The following is a 20301-nucleotide window of genomic DNA, read 5'->3' as shown; positions in this document are numbered from 1 at the left end:
CAAAGCAGCTGTTTGCCAGAGCCGTGTGGCTCTATCAAACAGCACACTTGGTACAGCACAGTGTACCAGAGTAACCTCAGGCTCTTGCAAGTCCAATCTCAAGTGCGCAGTGAGTTGAGAAGGCCTTAAAGAATGTTTTTAGATGTTCCAAATGCATCCTACAACGAGACATTGGCGCAAAGTGAATTCTTCTCCCACTGCTGGAAGACAAATGCTACAAACGTCACCAGGTCTGCCGAATATAAGCAAGAGGCTTCAATCCAAACTTTGCTACCAGGTAGCTTAAAAAATAGCCTGAAAAATGTTAAGACAAGCACTTAGGACCCCTACAAGCTGATACATCCATATCCAATAGTAAAAATCTCTTGTCGGACATTGGTTCTCTGGTACCAGATGACTTTTTACAAAGTCAGTGGTGTAATGGCTTTGGCTAGTTTGTACAACCAGAAAAAGTTGCTGTCTTCCAGAACACCAACTTTTATTTCAAAGAAAGACAATTATTACACTCTTACTGAGTATCACAAAAAAGTTTCTCTATTATTTCCCATATGGCATAAGATTTGGTCAAATTTCACTACCTGGGTGTAAGTCAGGTTTCTGAAGAGATTTTTTTTTTAAATGAGAGAGGGAGAAACAAAATCCTGCGGTTGCTGAATTATGGTATTTATAACAACATTAGATATTCACAGTCGTTACAGGAATATTGCGCTTTATGGTCCTTACGATTTACTGGAGAATCAGCAAGATTCATAATACTTCTCAATTCACTTGTTAACATCTTCCTCGGGATTTGGCTTTAAGGTGCTGCTGGAACTACACCACGTCAAAAAGTGGAAGCTGGCTACGTTAATCATGTCCTGCTTGGCACCTGGCATGATATTATGACAATAGATACTATGTCCAAAGTCTTAGGCACTTTAGAGATAAGAGCTCAAATGGACAGCTCTATTTAAGTGGTTTTACAGCTACTACTGTTCACTCACGAGAGGGGATGCTTAACCAAGGCCTGAGGATACAATGAAGTGCCTCAAAGGATTAGAAAGACGCCATTAAAATATGACATATGAAACAATCACAACCCTTCACTCTTGAATCTAACACTAACTTTTATGGTTTCTGCTTCTTGTGGTCATTTCAGACAACTGAAACAACTTTCTGTACTATCTACATTTTCCAAATTCTGCAGGCAATTCTTGTCCTTCTGAGATTCCATAGGCCTCCTCTCCTAATCTCCACAAGACATTCTGTCTGAAATGCTACTGCCTTGTTTAGGTTGGCAGTCGTGCCTGTGACAGCTCTATACACCACCTTCTGGAGCTCCCCAGCTCACAGAATACTCTTGCCTGCTTTGCAGATGGGGAGGGTTGCCATATGCCAATGCAGGAGCAATTTTTGACTCACAGTCAAAGGCATCCAAAAAAGTCAGTAAGCAGGATTTTCTGCCATATGGAGGAATTGTTATTTGGCCTTTTCTCTAGCTGTATCTCATTAAGAAAAAAGGGGAGAACATTCTTTTCTTCTTTGCAAATCTTGCCCCAGTGTTCATCTTCATTTGAAAGACAGCAGTGATTTCTGGTACCTAGAAAACCAAGTCAGAGCGGAAGGAAGTTGTACGAATCTCGGTGATTGAGGACAGCATTCTGTCCAATTCAACAGGTTTTCTTTAAGTCTTCTACGCTTCGAGCATGAATTCTTTCAGGGAAGAGAGCTAGGGCTGGTTCTGCTGGGCTCAGAAAAACCAGAGTAGAAAAAGAACTGCATGGTCCATGAGGTCTGCAATTGCGCATTACAGTAAAGCTATTTTATTACCTCCATTTCCATTTTGAAGGTGTCACTAATAGCACTTCCCTGACCCTGGTGCGTTCTGCAGTTTGTTTTGCTCAATATGGGAGGTTTTTTTCATCTGAGACTTTGCTGGGATTTTACCTTTATTTTTTTTATAGAAACCAACATGGTATTAACATAATGCAGACCTTTGTGGTCTGATTTTACAGAGCCAATATCATGGCTAGTGTACAAACAGGAAAGCAATCAGATACATTTAAAAGTTATAAAGATATATAGAAACCTCAAAGCCTCTCCGCTTCTTTACGATCTTCCTCAATGTAGAAAGATGTCAAGAGGAAAAACCCTCCTCCAAAGACAGCAACGAAAGCACACACGATAAAGCTGTACTGCATGCTCCGGAAACTCCACTGGAATGAGTGAGCGTTCTTGGCCTGGAGAGCGTTGGAGATCTAGGAAGTGAACAAGGCTGTCATTAAGGTGGGACAAAATCATCCTCCTCTCAATCCAAACAGACTGTTTACAGTGTGGTCCTAGAAAAGAACAAAGCTAGGCCGATAGGGACAAAAATCCTGCTACCAGAGTTTGTCAAACCCAGTGCCCAATACACCTGTGCTTCATGGCTGTCCAGCTCCCATTCGGCCAAGAAATCTCATGTTCTTTTAGACCTTCAGTGCCTCCAGTCACTTAAGTAGGAAATACTGTAACCAATGTTTATAATGTTTGCTAAACATTAACTCATTTTACCATTTTCTAGCCCATCTCAGCATAGCTAGCACAGGACAGACATTTGACAATGGCTTTATCATTTCTTGATGTTATTCAGTAACTTTACGCCTCCCTAATCAGCATCAAATGGGTACAAACAGGGGGTTGTGCCACACAGGCGTGAGCAGCAGCACTCATTACAAAGGGAAGAACTGGAAATTAACCTGAGACCAGAGCGGTGACTGCTTTTGAGCCAAAAGGCGTTTGAAGAGTCATGGAATGTCATTATGAGGAACTGAGAAGAAGATACTGGGAAGTTGCTTTTTGCACTGGCTGAAGGGTGAAGTTGTAAAAGCTATAAATGATCCATATGAATCTGATTTTTGTAGACAGAAAGAAAAGCTGATTCCAAGAAGCTTAATCAGATTCAGCACTTAGCCCTGGAACTTAAAATCTCTTCTTAGCATAAACAAAGAGGTAAATGTTGAATGCACTTCTTTTTATTCCCACATTTGTTCTTGATGGTTAGAATACACTGTGTGACTTGAAATACACAAATATGAGACTCTTCAACCTTTACTGAGTTTAGTATGATTATTTATGACGGTTTAGGCAGATAAGAACAAGATCAACTCTAAATGGGCACCTAGGGACTACAGCAAGCATAATGGCCTTGCAAACTAACACATTTAATTAAAATGCTTACCAAAAAAATTTCTGGGGTGCAGAGGGAAGAAAAACAGACTCTGAAAAAGACTATTCCCTGACTGTCCAGCCAGTTTTTAAGCTGAAGGGTTAGCTGAAGCAGGTTGGTAAACAACAACAAGACATGAATGCAGAAGATTCAGTGTTTAATCAACAGCAGACGTGGGTAGTGTCCGTGTGCAGGCTCACAGAAGCATTCCGGAAGAGAATGTTGTGCTCATTGCATAGGTCCCCACTTGGACATACAGCAGTTTTATTCCTGGATTTATTGTCTTTGTTCTTTGCAAAGTTTCAAGATTACCTGAGGTTAATCTCATCTGGATGGGCTGCTTTTGTCTTCCCACTTTTTGATTAGCTGCTGTTTAAGGCAACTGCACGCATGGTACTGCATACGGAGCGTTCTGCACGCGGTTACCAGCAGGATGCAGCAGCACATCCAGCAGGAAGCGTCAATTCTGCCTGTGCCTCAAAGATGGCAAAGAACAGTGCTTAAGAGGTACAAACATTTTAATCTTTCAGGCAGGAAACATAAATCAATAGAATAGTCAAAGGGAGAAAGCACAAGACATATCTCAGCTTTTAAGACACCTCCCATTTCTACATACCATTTCAGGCATCTTTCTTGACACAGGGATGTCGGTTGTTAGGTTCCCCCATGCATACAGCCAAAGCAGTGCCAGGGCAATAGTTTCCTAATACACCCCAATGAGCAAAGTGGTGTCTTCACTTGCCAAAGAAGGAGGGCCAGGAGGAGGAATCTCAGTGAGAAGGGGCTGTCTTCCCTGCCAGACTGATTACACGCCTGAGGCTCCGGTTTTCACCCAGCTGAGGACAAGGGGGATCTCCTTTCTGGCTGGACCAGCAGCAGCTGTCCTGCAGGCACAGCTCACTTGGGCATTTCTGTCTGGCCCTGTCTAACCCGAACGCTGGTGATGTGTGATGAAGAAAGAACAGATATTCCTGAGGTGAATTTTTTCAAACAAACTTCCGTATAAAGAAAACTTTAAAATAACAATGACTCACTCTCTCTCCCATGTCCAGTAAAGCAGAAAAATTAAAGTGGGTGAACAGTTAGCTGCTGTTTGCAGAATTACTGTGTCTTAAATCAAAAAGAATGCAGGAAGGAAACAACACTGACAGATACCATCCACTGGAACTAAAACAAATGGACTTCAAGGAGAAAACAGCACTAAGCTGCTTTGTCCAGAAGCACCTAAGATCAAGTAAACGTAGGAAAGGCAGAGAAATCAGGTCTCAAGCAATACGGGAGTCCAAGGTTAAGGTAATTTGAGACCAGAGCTTTGAATGCCAAGTAGTATCAAAAGGCAACCATTGCAGTCATTCATGTTTTGATTTTCAAGAGACCATTAACAAATTGCAAGGTTTCAAACTTCAAGATTTGAACTAGGAGTCTTAGGTTTTATGATATTTGATTAATTTCCATGAAACTCCTCATAGATGTAGCCGAAAGTGCTTAAACCCAAATGCAATACCCATGGCACTGTCTTTGCAAAAATATATGCCTTCAAAAATTGATGAGTTTGCGAATTTAAAATCGACATAAATTTCTACACACTGTATGGAACTACTCACACCTATGGGCATAGGATTGTATTCTACAGACCTGCAGTGCCACAGGACCAGAAGTCCCATGCAAGTAAAAATGGTTAGAAAAATGTCTCTGCGTTCTAGCACCAAGGCCACCATTTTGAGTCATTTCCAGTTTTGGACCAGGAAGTACCTACAATTCCACGAGTGTCTGTCTTTCAGTTTCTAAAAGTTCTACCCTAAGGAAAGCTCAATAAGCAGAGAATTCACTTACAATCCCAATGAGATATGGGCTGCCTGCATCTCCCAGCAAATGGCTCACCAAAATCTGCAGGGCAATGGCTATAGACTGCCGTCTTGGTGTCACGACGTACTGAAACAAAACACAACCCAAAAGAGAAGGAATATTAACAGAGCAAATCTCATGAATGGCCAGCTGCTTATATGACAACCTAGAGAGATGAAGATATTAATTTTTATATATTTCATATTCAAGAACTGTTTACAAGTTTGGAGACAGAGAAGTTATTCTGAATTACACTGAACAATTTGTTGAGGAAAAAAACCGTTCAAGAAAGTGACCCACAAGGGGGAATGACAATAAAGCAGGAAAAGCATGGCTCCCCTGCTGCCATTCACAAACTCGCAGCAGCTTGTACAGATTCACTTGGCCATGCAACCAACAGAAACCTCCAGCCAGTAACCCTAATGAGGAGGTTCAGCACTGAGAGCCTCTGAGAAAAATCACTCATGACACTGTGTCAGCAGGGATGGTCCAGACTGCTGGGGGGAACTGCGGTACCTGGAACCTGAAGTAGCTGACACGTCTATAAAGGATGTCAGCTGAGACCTTGCAGACCATGTGAAGACAGAGGGAGGGGACCCAACCTGTCAGACCAGAAGGTGGTTGATGGTGCTTTGATGGAAGAAATTTGCTGCTTGTGGCTGGATAGCACCTGAGATATAGCTACTCTAGTAACAATACCTCAAAATGATTATGCTTTTGAGTGCATACAGGTTAAATAACAAGTTGAAGAAGATGAGGTGCACATCCAGAACACTGCAAAGCATCACATAGATTAGAACTATTTTTTAAAATGAAATATAGTCATTTTGCCGTAATAAGGGCTTTATGTTCGTGCTACTGAAGACCAGCTGTGCCTGAAGAAGTACAGTATGATTCTGTATAATTTCTGTCTCTCTCTTTCATACATTGACACAAAAAGTACTCACACTCATAATGAGACAGAAAACATTTTAAACCTTTATACATTTGTTTTCCAACCACTCGCTCATATCAGAGACAAAATGCTAAATATTCTCCCAGTCCTCTATTCCCCGACTTAATTTTTTTTGGAAACTGCTCTGCACATCACTTAGACATCAATTAACAGGGTGACCGGTGGTTTACTACGAGACAATCTCAGGGTATATAACCTATATCGTGGCTCTATAGGTGCCTTCAAGGAAACACTAACGTACATGGCAAGTTGGGTTTAGAAGAGAAAAATAAAAAAAGATCCCTCTCTCACATTTATCTTAGAGTTTTATTATCATTTTTGTGTTTAAAGAGGTCTCAGAATATGGGATAAAATATTTACCTACCACTAAGACATAGCTATATCACAGTAGCAACATTAATGCCACATCTTTAGGGCAAGTGGAACTGCATTAACGGATGTTAAAACGGGCAGGTAAGGAAGCAACATTGTCCAAGAGACCAACGTTAATTGCTCTTGTGAGAATGAGAGCAAAAAACACTTCAGTGCCACGTGCAGTCAGGACCTACACATACCAGTAAATCACAGCATTTTAACTGTACTGAAACTACAAATCCACGGCACAGACACAGAAACATGAAGGCCAATGACCCCTGTTAATGCAGCGGTTTGCATTCTGGGGTGGATTGACCGAGGACTCTGCAGCACTGCATTCCCTTCCCTCTGCAGGAGCTAGCATGACAGACATTCTTCGGATGAACATTGGGGCATATATAGAACCACACCACCTAAAAAACATTATTTTGATAAAACCTCATTCATAGAATAATGCACAATTTATATTTTGTAGTTAAAGTATCATGCCAAGCTTTTCCATTGCTGTAGTTTTCATGCTGTATTTCTCTCTCTCACAAACCTATTTCTACTATTTTCTCTCATGTTTCACAATGTGTATGTGCTGCAGAGTCTTTCCCTAAAACGCAGCTCTTGTGGGGATCACTTTGGATAGTTTTTCTCAGAAGGCCACCTGTTTCCACAAGGCTTGTATGACCTCGAGTCTTCCTGAGGTGTCTAACTCTTTATCAAACTTGGTTGAAATCCATGGTTTTAAAACCTAAAGAGAAAGCAGGCACATCTGTAGAAGTCTTGTTTCCTTAGGAAGTGAGGCTATGAATCCCTTTGAGATTTAACAGAGCATTTGATCTAAAATGAGAAAGAAAAAAGACAAATTTCCCCCACAAAATAAGCAAAAATTATAGCCAACTTGGCTGCCTGTCCTCTTATGTCTGCCTAGTAATCCCTTCTTGTGGCCTGCGTTTTCTAACCTGCCTTACACCCTGCTGAAATGCCAGAAACACAGCAATGAGCAGTGGTGTCCTTTTTTCTACAGCCAAATTTCCTCTGTTCCCAGAGGGAGTTTCTCACAAGCTCATATAACTCGTTCCGTTCAGCAGGAGCCTTTTGGTCCTGCTTACCCCATATTGCAACCAGCTTCATTAAAGAACCAGTCCATGTTGGCAGGGTCCCTCTCAGCCAGAAATGGCCTTGGATACACAAATAACTCATTGTCTTAAAACTGCATCATTGTGCCCAGTAAGAGTACTCCATACAGTACAGTTTCATTATTATAACCATGGACGGAAAATTTATATTTCATTAGGAATATTTAGATAGGGTGCTTCAACAATAATACAAATTACAACAGGGATGTCTTGAAGATCTCTTCAGAGTTACAGAAGACCACTCTAATGTCATATTGCCATCACAGCACCAATCCCCTGCCAGTGCAAGAACAGAGTCATATGAGATTGGCTGATCTGGAGGCTGAAATCCTTGTCATCCGTGGGATGAAGGAACAGCCAACAACTCCTCCTCACTGTGGTCATGGCACACCTTGGCCTAGACTGAGGGCATCCAGTCTACAGAAATTTTGTTTTCTCTCAGAACCTGCCTGGAGTACCAGTTGAGCATCTGCACTTTGGGAACAGGCTCTTGTACAGAAAGATAAAGAAGCTACCGTAGAAACCCCTGAGCTTGGGAAGTAGAGCTTGCCATGACAGACTGTACTAGACTGCAGACTGTCAGTTTTTGCCTCTCCAAGGATATCATGTCATCTGTACAAGACTCAGATTTCTTTTCTTGAATTGATAATGACAGACTGTGTTTGAGAAATGCAGATCAAACATTGCTATGTACTTAATCTATGGTGTTTGCAGCAGGCATGAGAAAAGATAAATGCACTTTTGCTCTCTCAGTGCCCTGCACCACTTCCTTACCACATTTATTTGATATCTCATATCTGTAACTACAAGAGACACATGGAACAAAGCTGTGACAAGAAAAATGGAAGAGAAGGATAGGATGTTTCCTATAGTTATGAGGCTCATACAAACTCTGCCTATGCTGTTATTCAGGTTCTTCTATCCAATGGAAACCATACACAAGAGCTCAAGGCACTGTAGGGTTCACTAGGAAAAGAAGAAACCAATCAATCCCACACACAGTGACTTTGAAATAGCCGCGGCACCCTGCCTGTCCACAGTGACGGCCCGGTTACCCATACTATGTCAGTGATGCAGATGACATCCTACACACCGTCATCTCCTAGGAGACCCCAGTCCAGATGCCTTGACAGACAAGCAGGGTGCTGCAAACAGACATAGTTTGTAAACCTGTCATGCTGTCTCTGGAGGTTTTAGAGATCCTCCTGCAGACTATGTGACAGAGCCATCAGCTAAAAACACAGATGGAACAGACGGGCTGGTAAACGCTCCCACACCTCCCAGAGCACTTCCAAACAAAGACAGGGACATGTTGGTAACCTTCCCAAACCCCTTTTAGCTTCCAGTTCCAGCATCTCCTACACTATTAGCTGCCAAAAGCCTCAAAGACAGTCCCATTACCTCACAGATGGCAAACATACTCCATAAGGGACACTCCTCGTACAGCCTCCCAGTAAGCCAGCGTGTTGTAAGTGAGGTGGCTACAGCACTTCTCCACTTGTGCAGTATGACTGCGTTGTACACTAGATACCTTCATGCTTACAGCTGAGTAAGAGGCACAAAGGTTGTTACATGCAATGCATCTTGATGTATTAGCCACAAAGGAAGAAAGTCCTTATCATTCAGTCAGCATCTTCCTTTGTCTTCAGCTCCACAGGTCGCAGGATAAATGAATTCATAGCTACATTGTCTAGCTAGTAGTGCCACGTGGGAAGAAAGAAAAGTCATTTCCATGGGAAAATAAGAACATGCTTTAGCAAATCCAGCCACATTATCAGAAATCCTACCAGTTCACAGGGGAAACAATGCAAAAAGAGAAATTACTGTCGTTATCTATGGCACCCTTCAGTCAATGTAACAGCAGTAATGCGCTGAACCCGTGGGTTTTCAGCAGGATGGCACACAACTCCCAAGTAAGATGTCACCAAATGAGCAGACATCCACAAGTTCAGCTGAATTGCATCATTTTTCTGACAAAACTATTAGTAACTATTAGTTGGAATTCCACAGGTCCAACCCGAAGCACATTCATGGTAATACACTGAACATCTGCTCTCAGGGGGAACACACCACCACAGAGGCCTCTGCACCTTTGCACCCTGTCACTTCTTGCCAATTGATTCAACATTGCTTGTACCTAAAACCAAAAGATTCTAAAATAAATACGAATGAGGGGTGTCAGTCACTCAGGAGACAAGAATTTCCTCCTCTTCTGGATTTACTTGGATCCAGGATACGGCAATGACGCTCCCAACAGACTTCCTGCAGGCTGCACGATGCCGCATTCCCTAAGCAAGCTGAGACCTGCGTGACTGAACTGAACGAAAGCACAGCTTCTTGCAGACTTTGCAGTTTGGGTTCAGAAAGATATTCAAGGAAAGACTCGACAGTAATCACCTGCCTTACTTTCCCCATTGTCCATCAACAGTACCTAACTCAGTGATGTCACCTTGCTCTTTAACAATGACAGAGCAGAGAACCAAAATGCAGATGTAGGACTTCAAAGAAAAGTAAACTGAGAAACTTTTAAAAAAATCCTTCCATGGTGCCTCAACTGATGTAAACAGGATCCTAATCATAAAAATAATTGGTTCTGTTGCAAAACCCCAATGATTTCAGACTAAACTGAAATAGAAGCTAATGAAAAATTTCATTTTGGACCAGTGGTAGTTTTTCTGCATCTGTTCACTGCTTCAAGGCTACAGCTCTTGTCTTGTAGGGTAATTGTTTCTGATCATTCTTTGAGAGTCAAAGAAGAAACAAAACCCTCTTGCTGCTGGCTGGGGTTTTAAGCAGGCAACCAATTCACTGATGCCAGCTGCGAATATATTTTTTCTTTAATTAAAATTCCAGAGTGCAGAAAACTGACATGTAGAGAGCAACATCATGAAAGAGTAGCAGGAGAACATAACACAATAGTCAATATCAGCAGCGCTTTGTTGAAGAACCATGACATATAAGTTGTTTCACCCCTTCATCTCAATCAGAATGCAAGGAAATATCCTTCAGACTATGAAGTGTGAGGATAAACAGGCTCATGTCAACAAGGCAAGGTCACGTCAGTGGAAGGAGAGCTCTACAGCGCTTCACAGCTAGTCCTTTCATCACTAGACGGTGCTCAGCCTTTGGCCGATACTTTCACATCCTTTTACATGGAAGACTGTAATAAAGATACTTTTATCTCTGCTCGGCTTTTCTACTCCTTGTTTCTAGTTAGCTGTTAGGAATACCAATCAAGTGGTATATCTGAGCAACTAAGACCATAGTGACAGCAACCTCAGTTGCAAATTTTCAGGTCCTGTGGTAGCAAGCAATGATGACAACTGTGTAGGCAACTGTGTTCCACATGAGCCACAGGCTGCAAGTTTTCTTTACCATCCTGAACTCTTATGACATGTTACTGTGCATCACTGCATGTTGTGCTACAGATTAATGCATTCACTGTGGTTCTTGTATGAAAGATTGATTATGGCAGTGGAGTTTGCAGTAGCAATCTGCAGATAGATTTGAGCTCCCTTGGAATGAACAACTATCACATAAAATGGCAAATGCTCCCGTGACTCCGAGGCTCTCTTCAGCGACTGGTTTTCCATCATTAGCCTGAGGGTGGGAAACAGAGATTTCTGTTCTGCTTTGCCCTTACCTTTGTGTCTTCTCTCACTTGCTCTGATCACTGTACACCATTTCCGTGCTTTGCCTTCTATCAGTACCAACTGCATCAGCGTTTTGCCCGTGCCACCCTTGTCTCAACAATCTCTGTCTCTCAGATAGAATCCTGCCTGAAATCTTCAGGTTACAGTCACACCCACCATGTGATCCCACAGAAGATTCTCCAAAGTAGACAGTCTGGGTGTCATTTGTGATACATTTCTACTCCTTGTATAAAAGGATAGTGCCAATTTAAACGCTTTGCCTTATGGCCATGGGTAGCAACAAAAGGACTGTCAAACATTTTAATAGCTCTGGCTTTGGTACTTAAGTCAGCTTTCTGCAGTCTGATTACTAGATAGGAACAAGGTAGATCATTTCCTTGCTTATTTGACTGATAAACTATATTCAGCTTGTTCATATTATGGATTTTTTAAAAAAAAGTCATATAAAGTACTTCTTAAGACTGTGATGATCGTGTAATTCAGTGACAGTAACAACAATATCTGTCCCATGTTTTACACAGACACTGATTGGTGACCGTGGAGCTACAGCATGAACCAAAGCTTGCCAAATTTTTCCTTTGAGTAAAAACTCAAGAACACTAAAAAATTACTAACCCTAAAAGCCTTTGCAATAATAAATTAATAGCTGCTCATTGATACCTAGACTCACTGTGCCATAAGATGTGTGCTTTTTACATCCCTCCTTTCTGAAGAAAGTTACTGATGACAGGATTCAAATGAAATAAAGCACTGCTATTCTCTGGGCTTGTGGTGTCGGACCTGGAATCTCCAAGAGTCCCATAAGCATTGCTGCTTGCCTAATGCTTTGGCAGTGTAGCACCAGTTAGGAATTTGACTTGCAAGTGCAGCAATTTACTTGCACTGTATTCTGGAATAAGGGAGCTTGCTAATAGTTCACAGGTGAACTGTAACAGATTCTCTAACTTTAGTTTTCAGAATATTGACATTCCCTCATTTGGACCATCTTTTCAAACCTTTGGAGCAGAAACAGAAAATCTCTCATTATAGACAGAAAAGGACCTGCTTTCTGGTGCAGACCATTTTCTGGCAGACATCCAACAACACAGAGCTGTACAGAAAATCCAAGCTAGTGTGGGCACCAGAAGCACTAGATAGTTCCGCTTGCATGAGTTTCAGCCAAACCAGTACATCTCCTTTCCAGGCTTACAAAGAGCTCGGGCTACTGCACCGCCACACCTATACTGTTACTGGCATCTTTTCAGAGCAGTACATTGTGGCACATGATTACACCCCTAATGTTAGCAGGGTATCAGTAAGGGTATTCTTAGTAAGAGTTAATTCTTCTTTTCCTAGAAGGCAGAGGTCCTTCTGGCCACCAAGATGCAGGCTTATGAGCAATATGATGTTGAGAAAAACCAAAGATGGTTTCACAAGCACTTACCAACAGTATGTCTGTCACAACAGCCCAGTTTACAGATAAAAACAGTTCTCCAAATGCAATAAAAATCTGCAAAAAAAAAAAAAGAAGAAAGCAGTGACTATACACACTGCATTGACCTTCTTTAATGTGAAGATGAAGGCAGGCTCACTGATTATGCTTATCTGTGTAAAGGTTGTTGTACATACCCATCTGCTTTTACATTCACCATCTCTGTCTATGCTTATAAACAGTAACTTCGTCTTAAAAGTGGGGAAAGGAACCAGAGAAGGTACATAGGTTGTTTTGTGTTACAAATCCTCAGCAGCAGAGCCAAAATAGGAAACATATACCACCTTCCCAAATAAAGTAATGAACTGCTGAACCCAAGAAAAGGAAGGCAAGAGCCTGTGAAGAGAAACATTCGGCACGGGTTTAAAAAGTGCTCAAAGATCTCCCTTTGCTTGGGTTTCCAAGTGAAACCAATAGAATACCTCTGTGCCAGTGCAAGTACTCTTCCAGGCTCCCTCAGGGAGACACCTTCTAAAATGAAATGGACACCAAGAGACAGGCAGCCTCAAAGCCTCGGTGTCCTGCGGGAATTTCCTAATTCATCACAGATGGAGACCCAGCCATCAGGAAAAGGGGTAGGGCCTCCAACAGTTCTTACACCTGTGGTCTTAGAAAAGATTAACCCTTTCAGCCAGCCCTGGACCTAGGTTTGAGCAGGCTGTACGGACTAATCGATACTTGAGGAAAGCATTAAAGCTATGCCATTAAGCTGGAGCAGTTCTAGAAGGCAGACTCTGCTTAGTGACCTAGGCCACATGGTCAGACGGCACCTAGGAAATAAAATCCACTGTAAGGAGAGGTGCTAGCATCTTGCTCAGTGAGGTCTTGGTTAAGATGTTGTATCTGGTTGATGAAAACGCAGTCCTAAGAAAGGCACAGTGGCAAACTAGCAGATGTTTTCAGAGGGGTAGCTTATATTCTTGTAAGAAGACCAGACTATTACACATCTTCCTACGATACCCCTACCTCCTCTGTGTTTCTTGCCTGTACTGTTCATGTGTTTTCTTCTCCAAAACAGTCTGGAGAAAAGTTTCCTTGAAATGCAGAGATATTTAATAGAGCCCTTTACCCAGACATCTTTTCCTTCAAAATCCTTTATATATGTTTTCTAATTTGCAGCTGAATCTATTCCTCCATGCATAATTACTTTTCTCTAAGTTTTACAGCAAATATCACTCGTTTCACATACTCCTTGACTACGTCTTAGCTCTTGGGTTTATGCATCCCACTATCACTTTCCACTGATATAACCTTGGCAGACCTTGCCCTCACAAGAGACAGAATGCAATCATTCTCCAGTTCCATGACCATTGCAATAACAGCCTATTGACTACAGAAACCGTCTGCATGTCAGACTCTTTTCAGTGGTGCCCAGTGACAGGACAAGGGGCAACGGGCACAAACTGGAGCTCAGGAAGTTCCACCTGAACATGAGGAAAAACTTCTTTACTTTGAGGGTGGCAGAGCACTGGAACAGGCTGCCCAGAGAGGTTGTGGAGTCTCCATCCCTGGAGACATTCAAAACCTGCCTGGATGTGATCCTGTGCAACCTGCTGGAGGCAAACCTGCTTTAGCCGGGGGGTTGGACTGGATGATCTCCAAAGGTCGCTTTCAACGCCCCATTCTGTGATTCTGTGAAACCAAGTGACACACCTTTTATTAGAGAACTTTGGGCCAAACACAAATTGCAACACGCTCATTAACACGGTAGCAACATCACACAGTTCAGCTTTTTGCCAAGCCACCTGGCAATAAGGACTACTAATGTCAAATCTTGCAGCCTCCAGAAAATATTAACCCTTCATTGCCTTATTTCAAGCTAATACTCTCTGAACTCTCTTGGAAAATCCAAATTCATCAAGGACCTTCCTTTCTTTTTTTCCCCCTGACACTATACAAATTAAATGTGCTATTGCTTAACTTAGAATTGCAGCCAGTGAAGCAGCACTCACCGAGGAATTACAGGCCAATGCTGAAGTGCAGTTGAATCCTGCTATACAGCGATAATGGCATGAACTCATGTGAATTCTGACAGTTGTGCCACAGCTAGCAAGAAATCATAGAATCACGGAATCACAGAATGGTTTGGGTTGGAAGCGACCTTAAAGATCATCTGGTTCCAACCCCCCTGACATGGCAGGGACACCTTCCACCAGACCAGGTTGCTCCCAGCCCCATCCAGCCTGGCCTTGAGCACTGCCAGGGAGGGGCAGCCATAGCTTCTCTGGACAGCCTTTGCAAGTGTCTCACCACCCTCACAGGGAAGAACTTCTTCCTACTATCTAACCTAATTCTCCTTTCTTTTAGTTTGAAACCATTACTGCTTGTCCTATCACTACACTCCCTCATAAAGAGTCCCTCCTCATCTTTCCTTTAGGCCCCTTTTAGGTACAGGTTAAAGTGAAACCAGAAGGAGACAAAGAACAGAGATTTACTAAATCCTGGCTGATACTTTAGATATAAACAAGATGCAAATACAACAGTTAGAGCAGAAGGTTCTGAAGACTTCCAACCTGTTCCTAGATACCATCAATGGAATACATGACTACCTGCCTTTATATGCCAAATGAGAGATTGGTCTTTGTCCCTTATAGGAATCTTGTGACATTTGCCACTTTTAAAGTGTTGTTTCCAGTTTTCCTTTCTCTTCATGCTTTTTCCAAGTTATTTACTCTCTACAAGCCCCTAAGAGCAAGAGCATGTCATGCCTAGTGTAAGAAAAGAAAGCAAAATTCATCTTTAGGAAGTAAGTTATGCTCTCAACCTAGAGTTTGATGGAATAGGAATTAATGAAATATTATCCATGATAAGAAAATGTGATATTCAGTGGCTAAGACCTCATATTCTGAAGAATAATTATTTCATACAGAATTATGTTAACATTAGAGACACAATTTTGTTAGTTTTTCTTTTCTTTCTTAAGGTCTTTGTGGATTGCAGTTGTAGGGTCACCAGAAAAATTTAACCCAGGCTGTTTTGGAAAGTAATAAATCATTCTACAGATCTTATCAAGGTATTCTGTCTACAACCAATATCAATTTTCTACTTTCTCATGCAGAATAAATGCAATATGGTTGAATGGCTGGCATACTAAGCCATCCAACTGCAAAAAAACTGCAATCAATAAAGAGGAGAGATTTGTATGTTCTTTTCTCCAAAACAGGTGAAGACATCCTGGAAGTACTGTATTTGGTTAGGGAGAAGGGCTGAGGATGGTAGGAAAACAATAGGGCAATGGTCTATGTAAAGTGTATCCTCCCACTCCCACATCTCTCAATATTCCTCATATTGTTTCAAGTTCTTATTTTAAATTAATATTAAAAGGTTTCCACTAAAATTGTCCGATCTTGTCTGTGGCATGCCAATTCAAATCTGCTAAGTGTACCTACGAAAGAGTGAAACATTCTACTTTATTGCTGTCACCTTCTCCATGATCCTAAATTTTTTTAACAGACAAGACTTAAAGTTGGTCTCCAAAGGATACAACCACAATGATGTCCCAAATTTTAAGGGGATTTTGCTTTGTAGATGACTGTTTGCATTCATACCTAAAGCTAACATGAAGCGGATTAGATTGTAATCCACGTCAGTGCCAAACACACATTCTGCTTTTAAACTGTCACAAGCCTCAACAAAATAGGGCATCAGTATGGCTGGACCATATGTGATCAACTATTTTTCTCTTTTTGAAAAGAAACACACCAGGCAGGTCTATCAGAGACAAGAGGTGCAGAATGCCTCCTTCAAAGGCAAGTTGCAGGTCAAGAGTGCCTCCTGATACAGCATTGCCATCAAAGAAAGTCTGTTTAAATTTAAGTTCCTGCAACACCAAATACTGTCCAAGGTTCCCAGTCACAGGGTTCAGTCATGACTTTCCAAAGCACCTGCCGCTCTGCAGAGAGCACGCGTCTTTTTTCTTGTTTTGGAGACAGAAACAGATTTAGACAGAGCCTCCTCTGAGGCCAGGTAATTTTTCCCTCTTTTCAAAGGTAGTCTTTGAAATCAAGAACTGGGTGTCCAGAATGAGAACAGAAATCTCATTACATTTCAGTTCACCTACCCCAACAGAAACCTTGGAAGTCCTGCCATATTTCCATGTTAACGTGAGAATCCTTGTGCTCTGAAAGATTTCTTCCAGTTTTGGCCATAAGTGATTAAACTTGTCTTGTTCCCTTTCATTATCCACTCAAGCCAGTGGAAAGCAGGACGCAGGAACTACTGTACTTGCACGCTGACGCACGTATGCTTTTTTGTTTCAGTAGCTTCCACACTGTGAAGCGACGGAGACAGGTTTGCAAACACCAGTGTGCCTGAGCAGACAGTGACTGGAAAGCCAGTTTCCTGCTAGTGTCCTACACAAATGGAAGATTTGTTTCAATGGGACCTTCAAATCAGATGCACCAGCTGGCATGCCACTGCAATTCTCACACCAGCATGACTAGTGTCAGGTCTTGTTTAGAAAGCAAGGAGAGGCACGGCTGGTGCCAGAGGAGTCAATAGTTGAAGAGCTGCAGTGGTAAAAGGACTAGAAGAATGATGTGCTTAGATTGCGTGCAGTTTATTACCACAGCACACTGTTGACATTACATGTTGGAACACCTGGATCACGCACACCAAACAAAAGACAAAATGGCAAAGTCTCTGGTTAAAAGACTAGCTGGTCTGTCTGTGGGAAGAAACCTAAGGAACACAGTTATCCATATCCCAGTTCAGAATTTCCTCCCAGATAACACGCTGCTTGAAAACAGGATGCTGTTTTCAAGGAGAGAAACATTTTAAACAGATTTCTTTTTATCAGTCCTAATAAAAGGTGTATTTTGGTAATTCAAAGCCAATATATCGATTCACTCATTGAACACAGACTGGCAAATGAAACTGTTGTTCTCCACCTTTAATGACAAAAAAAGAACAGAAGAAGATACTCAGAGCGGGACTATGTGGGAACCTAAGAAGCAGAAAAAGAAAATGGCTAATTCTTTTGGCACTCAGATCTCTGCTCTCAAATCTAAAAATAATCTTCAGTTTCACATTTTGCTTTGTGTACACACACTCAGACATGCAAATCTATTTGTTTTTTCCCTTGGTTTAAAGGCATTTTTCCACAGGAATACACATTCCTGAGGAGTCAAAAGGAAAACCTCTCTGAAGAAGTGTTATTCTTAGAAGCAAAAAAACTGCAAAAGTACCCTTTTGCAGAGAACTTGATTACTGTAATTAACTTTACTTGGATCCTCTTATTTATGTTAATCATGGTTATTTTGGCTATGGTGTTACAGGAAAAAAGCTTGGAGTCTTTCCCTAGCTGTTACCAGATTATAGTTAAAACAAGGTTTACATTCAGCTCTCTGTCACAGGGAGTTTTTGGAACTATTCATCATTCCTAGTAAGTTTCTGTTTTTCCCTTTACTGAGAACAGAATTTAAGTGATTTATACTTCAGTTTGCATTGCCAAAAGCTTGACTTTGAAGATCAGCTAGTGGTTTGGGGCTTTGAAGGTGATGGCTAAATTATTCTTAGCAAGAACTGTGTATATTGTACAGTCAAAAGTGCACCGGTCTTTAAGTATTCAGAGAGCAAAAATAAATAAGAATACTAAATTAGTCACATAGCATTAAGAATTAACATAAAATTGAGACTTCCTTTAACTACATTTTTGGATAAGGGACACTCTAGCTTCATGCAGCTAACTACATAGGCTTACTATTCTCTTCTTTAGTGTGGGTGGACTCTGTGGGTCCTGAGGCCCAATCTGCACTGTTCTGACTGCCTGCCCTTTTTGCTGGGCCGAGTAACGCACAGCGCGGCTCTCGCAGGACAGAGCGCAGCTGCAGGCAGCGTTAGAGCAGGACGCACAGCGCTCAGCTGGCAGGCCAGCCGTCGCAAGTCACTAAAACCTCTCAATGGCCTAGAAGAGCCAGAGAATTCTGCAAAAGCCATGCCTCTCCTCCTCCCCCCTTCCCTATCTCCCCAGGATCCCAGAAGACATTTTGCTAACGATAGACAGACTGGCACTTACTAAAGTGGAAATGATGTTCGTCTGGGCCACCATCAGAGCTATGTAGAGGCACAGAGCAGAAATGAACATGCTTGTGGCACAGATCAGAGGATCGGCTTTATTGCTTATCTTCCTTAATCTTCTTGCAGCTTCTGCCCCAGTAATGACACCCAAGATTCCTGTCCCAATGGTGGTGCCTCCAAATATTAGGCTGGTGACAAAGCAAAGGATTCAGTTGAGCAGAGCAGTTGACCACACTCCAGAAAAAAAATCAGTGTTAGCTCATACCTTTAGTTTCAGAGGAATCTTTAATGCAGAACTTGATCTAACCCTCCCACTCCCAGATGGATTTAATCCCAAGTCTCAGTTGAAGCTATGCCTCTGCAACTGAGGCTCTATCCTGTGGAGCAGATATTTTCCCATTTACAGAGCAGGTGTTATGCACCCAGGCTCCAGGAGGACTCTTCTCAGTATGACCTGGCTTGGACATACAGTGATTTAGAGGAAACACTGTCATCTTGGTCACCCCATGAACCAATCTACTCAGTCATCCCTAAAACACAGATGGAATAACTCTGTATCACAATCTGCTGTCTTGGAAGAGATCCTATCACATGGAATTATACACATCTAAGTTATAACCCTCCAGTTAGCACAGCTGAGGTGAGTCACTTCTCTGACTATGAGAAACACCTACCACTTCCCAAAAGAGTTCAAAGTATACTGAAGAGTTAACTAGTGGGAGGTCCATGTAGTATTTTCTGAATGCAGAATTTCAAATGTCACTCAGCTTCGTGTGTCTGCAAATGTAAATTGTTCCCAGGAATGACAAGTTCATGCTTTAAAAGTATGTGTCTGAATAGCTTAGAAGATTCAGCTTCCAAAGGGACTTGCGTATATGCTTTTCTCTCTGTCCCAGATGAGATCCTAATGACAAAGCAAGTCTCTTGCAACAAGACCAGTGGTGCCACTGATTGTTTAATGCATCATACGTCTCCGGGGGCAAATGGGGACAGAAGCATTGTGTTCTGAGCACAAGTGCTCCTAAATATTTCAGAGTGCTACATGGTAAGTTCTATACATTTTCCTAAGCTTCCTCTGACAGCAAAGCAAAGTAACCAGCTAGGATATGATCTATTCCTTTAAAATACAGTGTATCTACTTTTTAATTTCTTTATGGCTGATTAGGAATAACTCAATAATTCTACAAGAAAATAAAAAGTATTGCTATACAAGATAACGAACTTTAAGCATATTTGTACTCTCCCTTTAAGTTCTTCAGGATTCTGATCCATCACTTGATAGAGGCAATATAGATTGTCACTAGGCAGAATAACTATCTTAGAGATTTGCCTGGGAGAGGCAAGACATTAGCTGATCGAAGCATTCACAGAATTATATTTAGAATATTCATGTGTTGTAAACTGCAGTTGAAATAAACCTACAGCTGGAAGAAAAGGGAACAGCCAAAACTAAATCCAAGCACAGTTCAATTAAGAGGGAATAGGAAAGTACAGAAGCCTAGTCCTGGGGAAAGGGTGCTATGGGATCTTTTAGGGTCTGAGAATGCTCATTTATCTGTCTGAGCTGTTGAAAGTGTCTGCACTAAGACCTGAATAAAAACTTCATACGGCCTATTTATTTACCTTGAAAGGATCGAGACCTGAGTCAGCTGTGGTGCCATTTGAATTTGTGTTTCCAGGGAGTCTAAGTG

General features: G+C 41.8%; 1 protein-coding gene across 1 annotated transcript in view; it reads right to left on the bottom strand.

Moving 5' to 3' along the window:
- Positions 1–2069: 2069 nt before the first annotated feature.
- LOC104345875 (SPNS lysolipid transporter 3, sphingosine-1-phosphate (putative)) overlaps positions 2070–20301 on the bottom strand; it is a 30319-nt gene continuing 12087 nt past the window's right edge. Inside the window, exons 8-11 of the mRNA XM_086475212.1 lie at positions 18609–18798; positions 12545–12610; positions 5021–5119; positions 2070–2237 (exon numbers count right to left, since the gene is read on the bottom strand). Coding sequence (XP_086331338.1) covers positions 2070–2237; positions 5021–5119; positions 12545–12610; positions 18609–18798 — 523 coding nt within the window. The remainder of the gene's footprint in view (positions 2238–5020; positions 5120–12544; positions 12611–18608; positions 18799–20301) is intronic.

Source organism: Leptosomus discolor, chromosome 18 (genome assembly GCF_034619465.1).
Source record: "Leptosomus discolor isolate bLepDis1 chromosome 18, bLepDis1.hap2, whole genome shotgun sequence".
NCBI lineage: Eukaryota > Metazoa > Chordata > Aves > Leptosomiformes > Leptosomidae > Leptosomus > Leptosomus discolor.
This window is presented reverse-complemented; position numbering and strand designations above follow the sequence as displayed.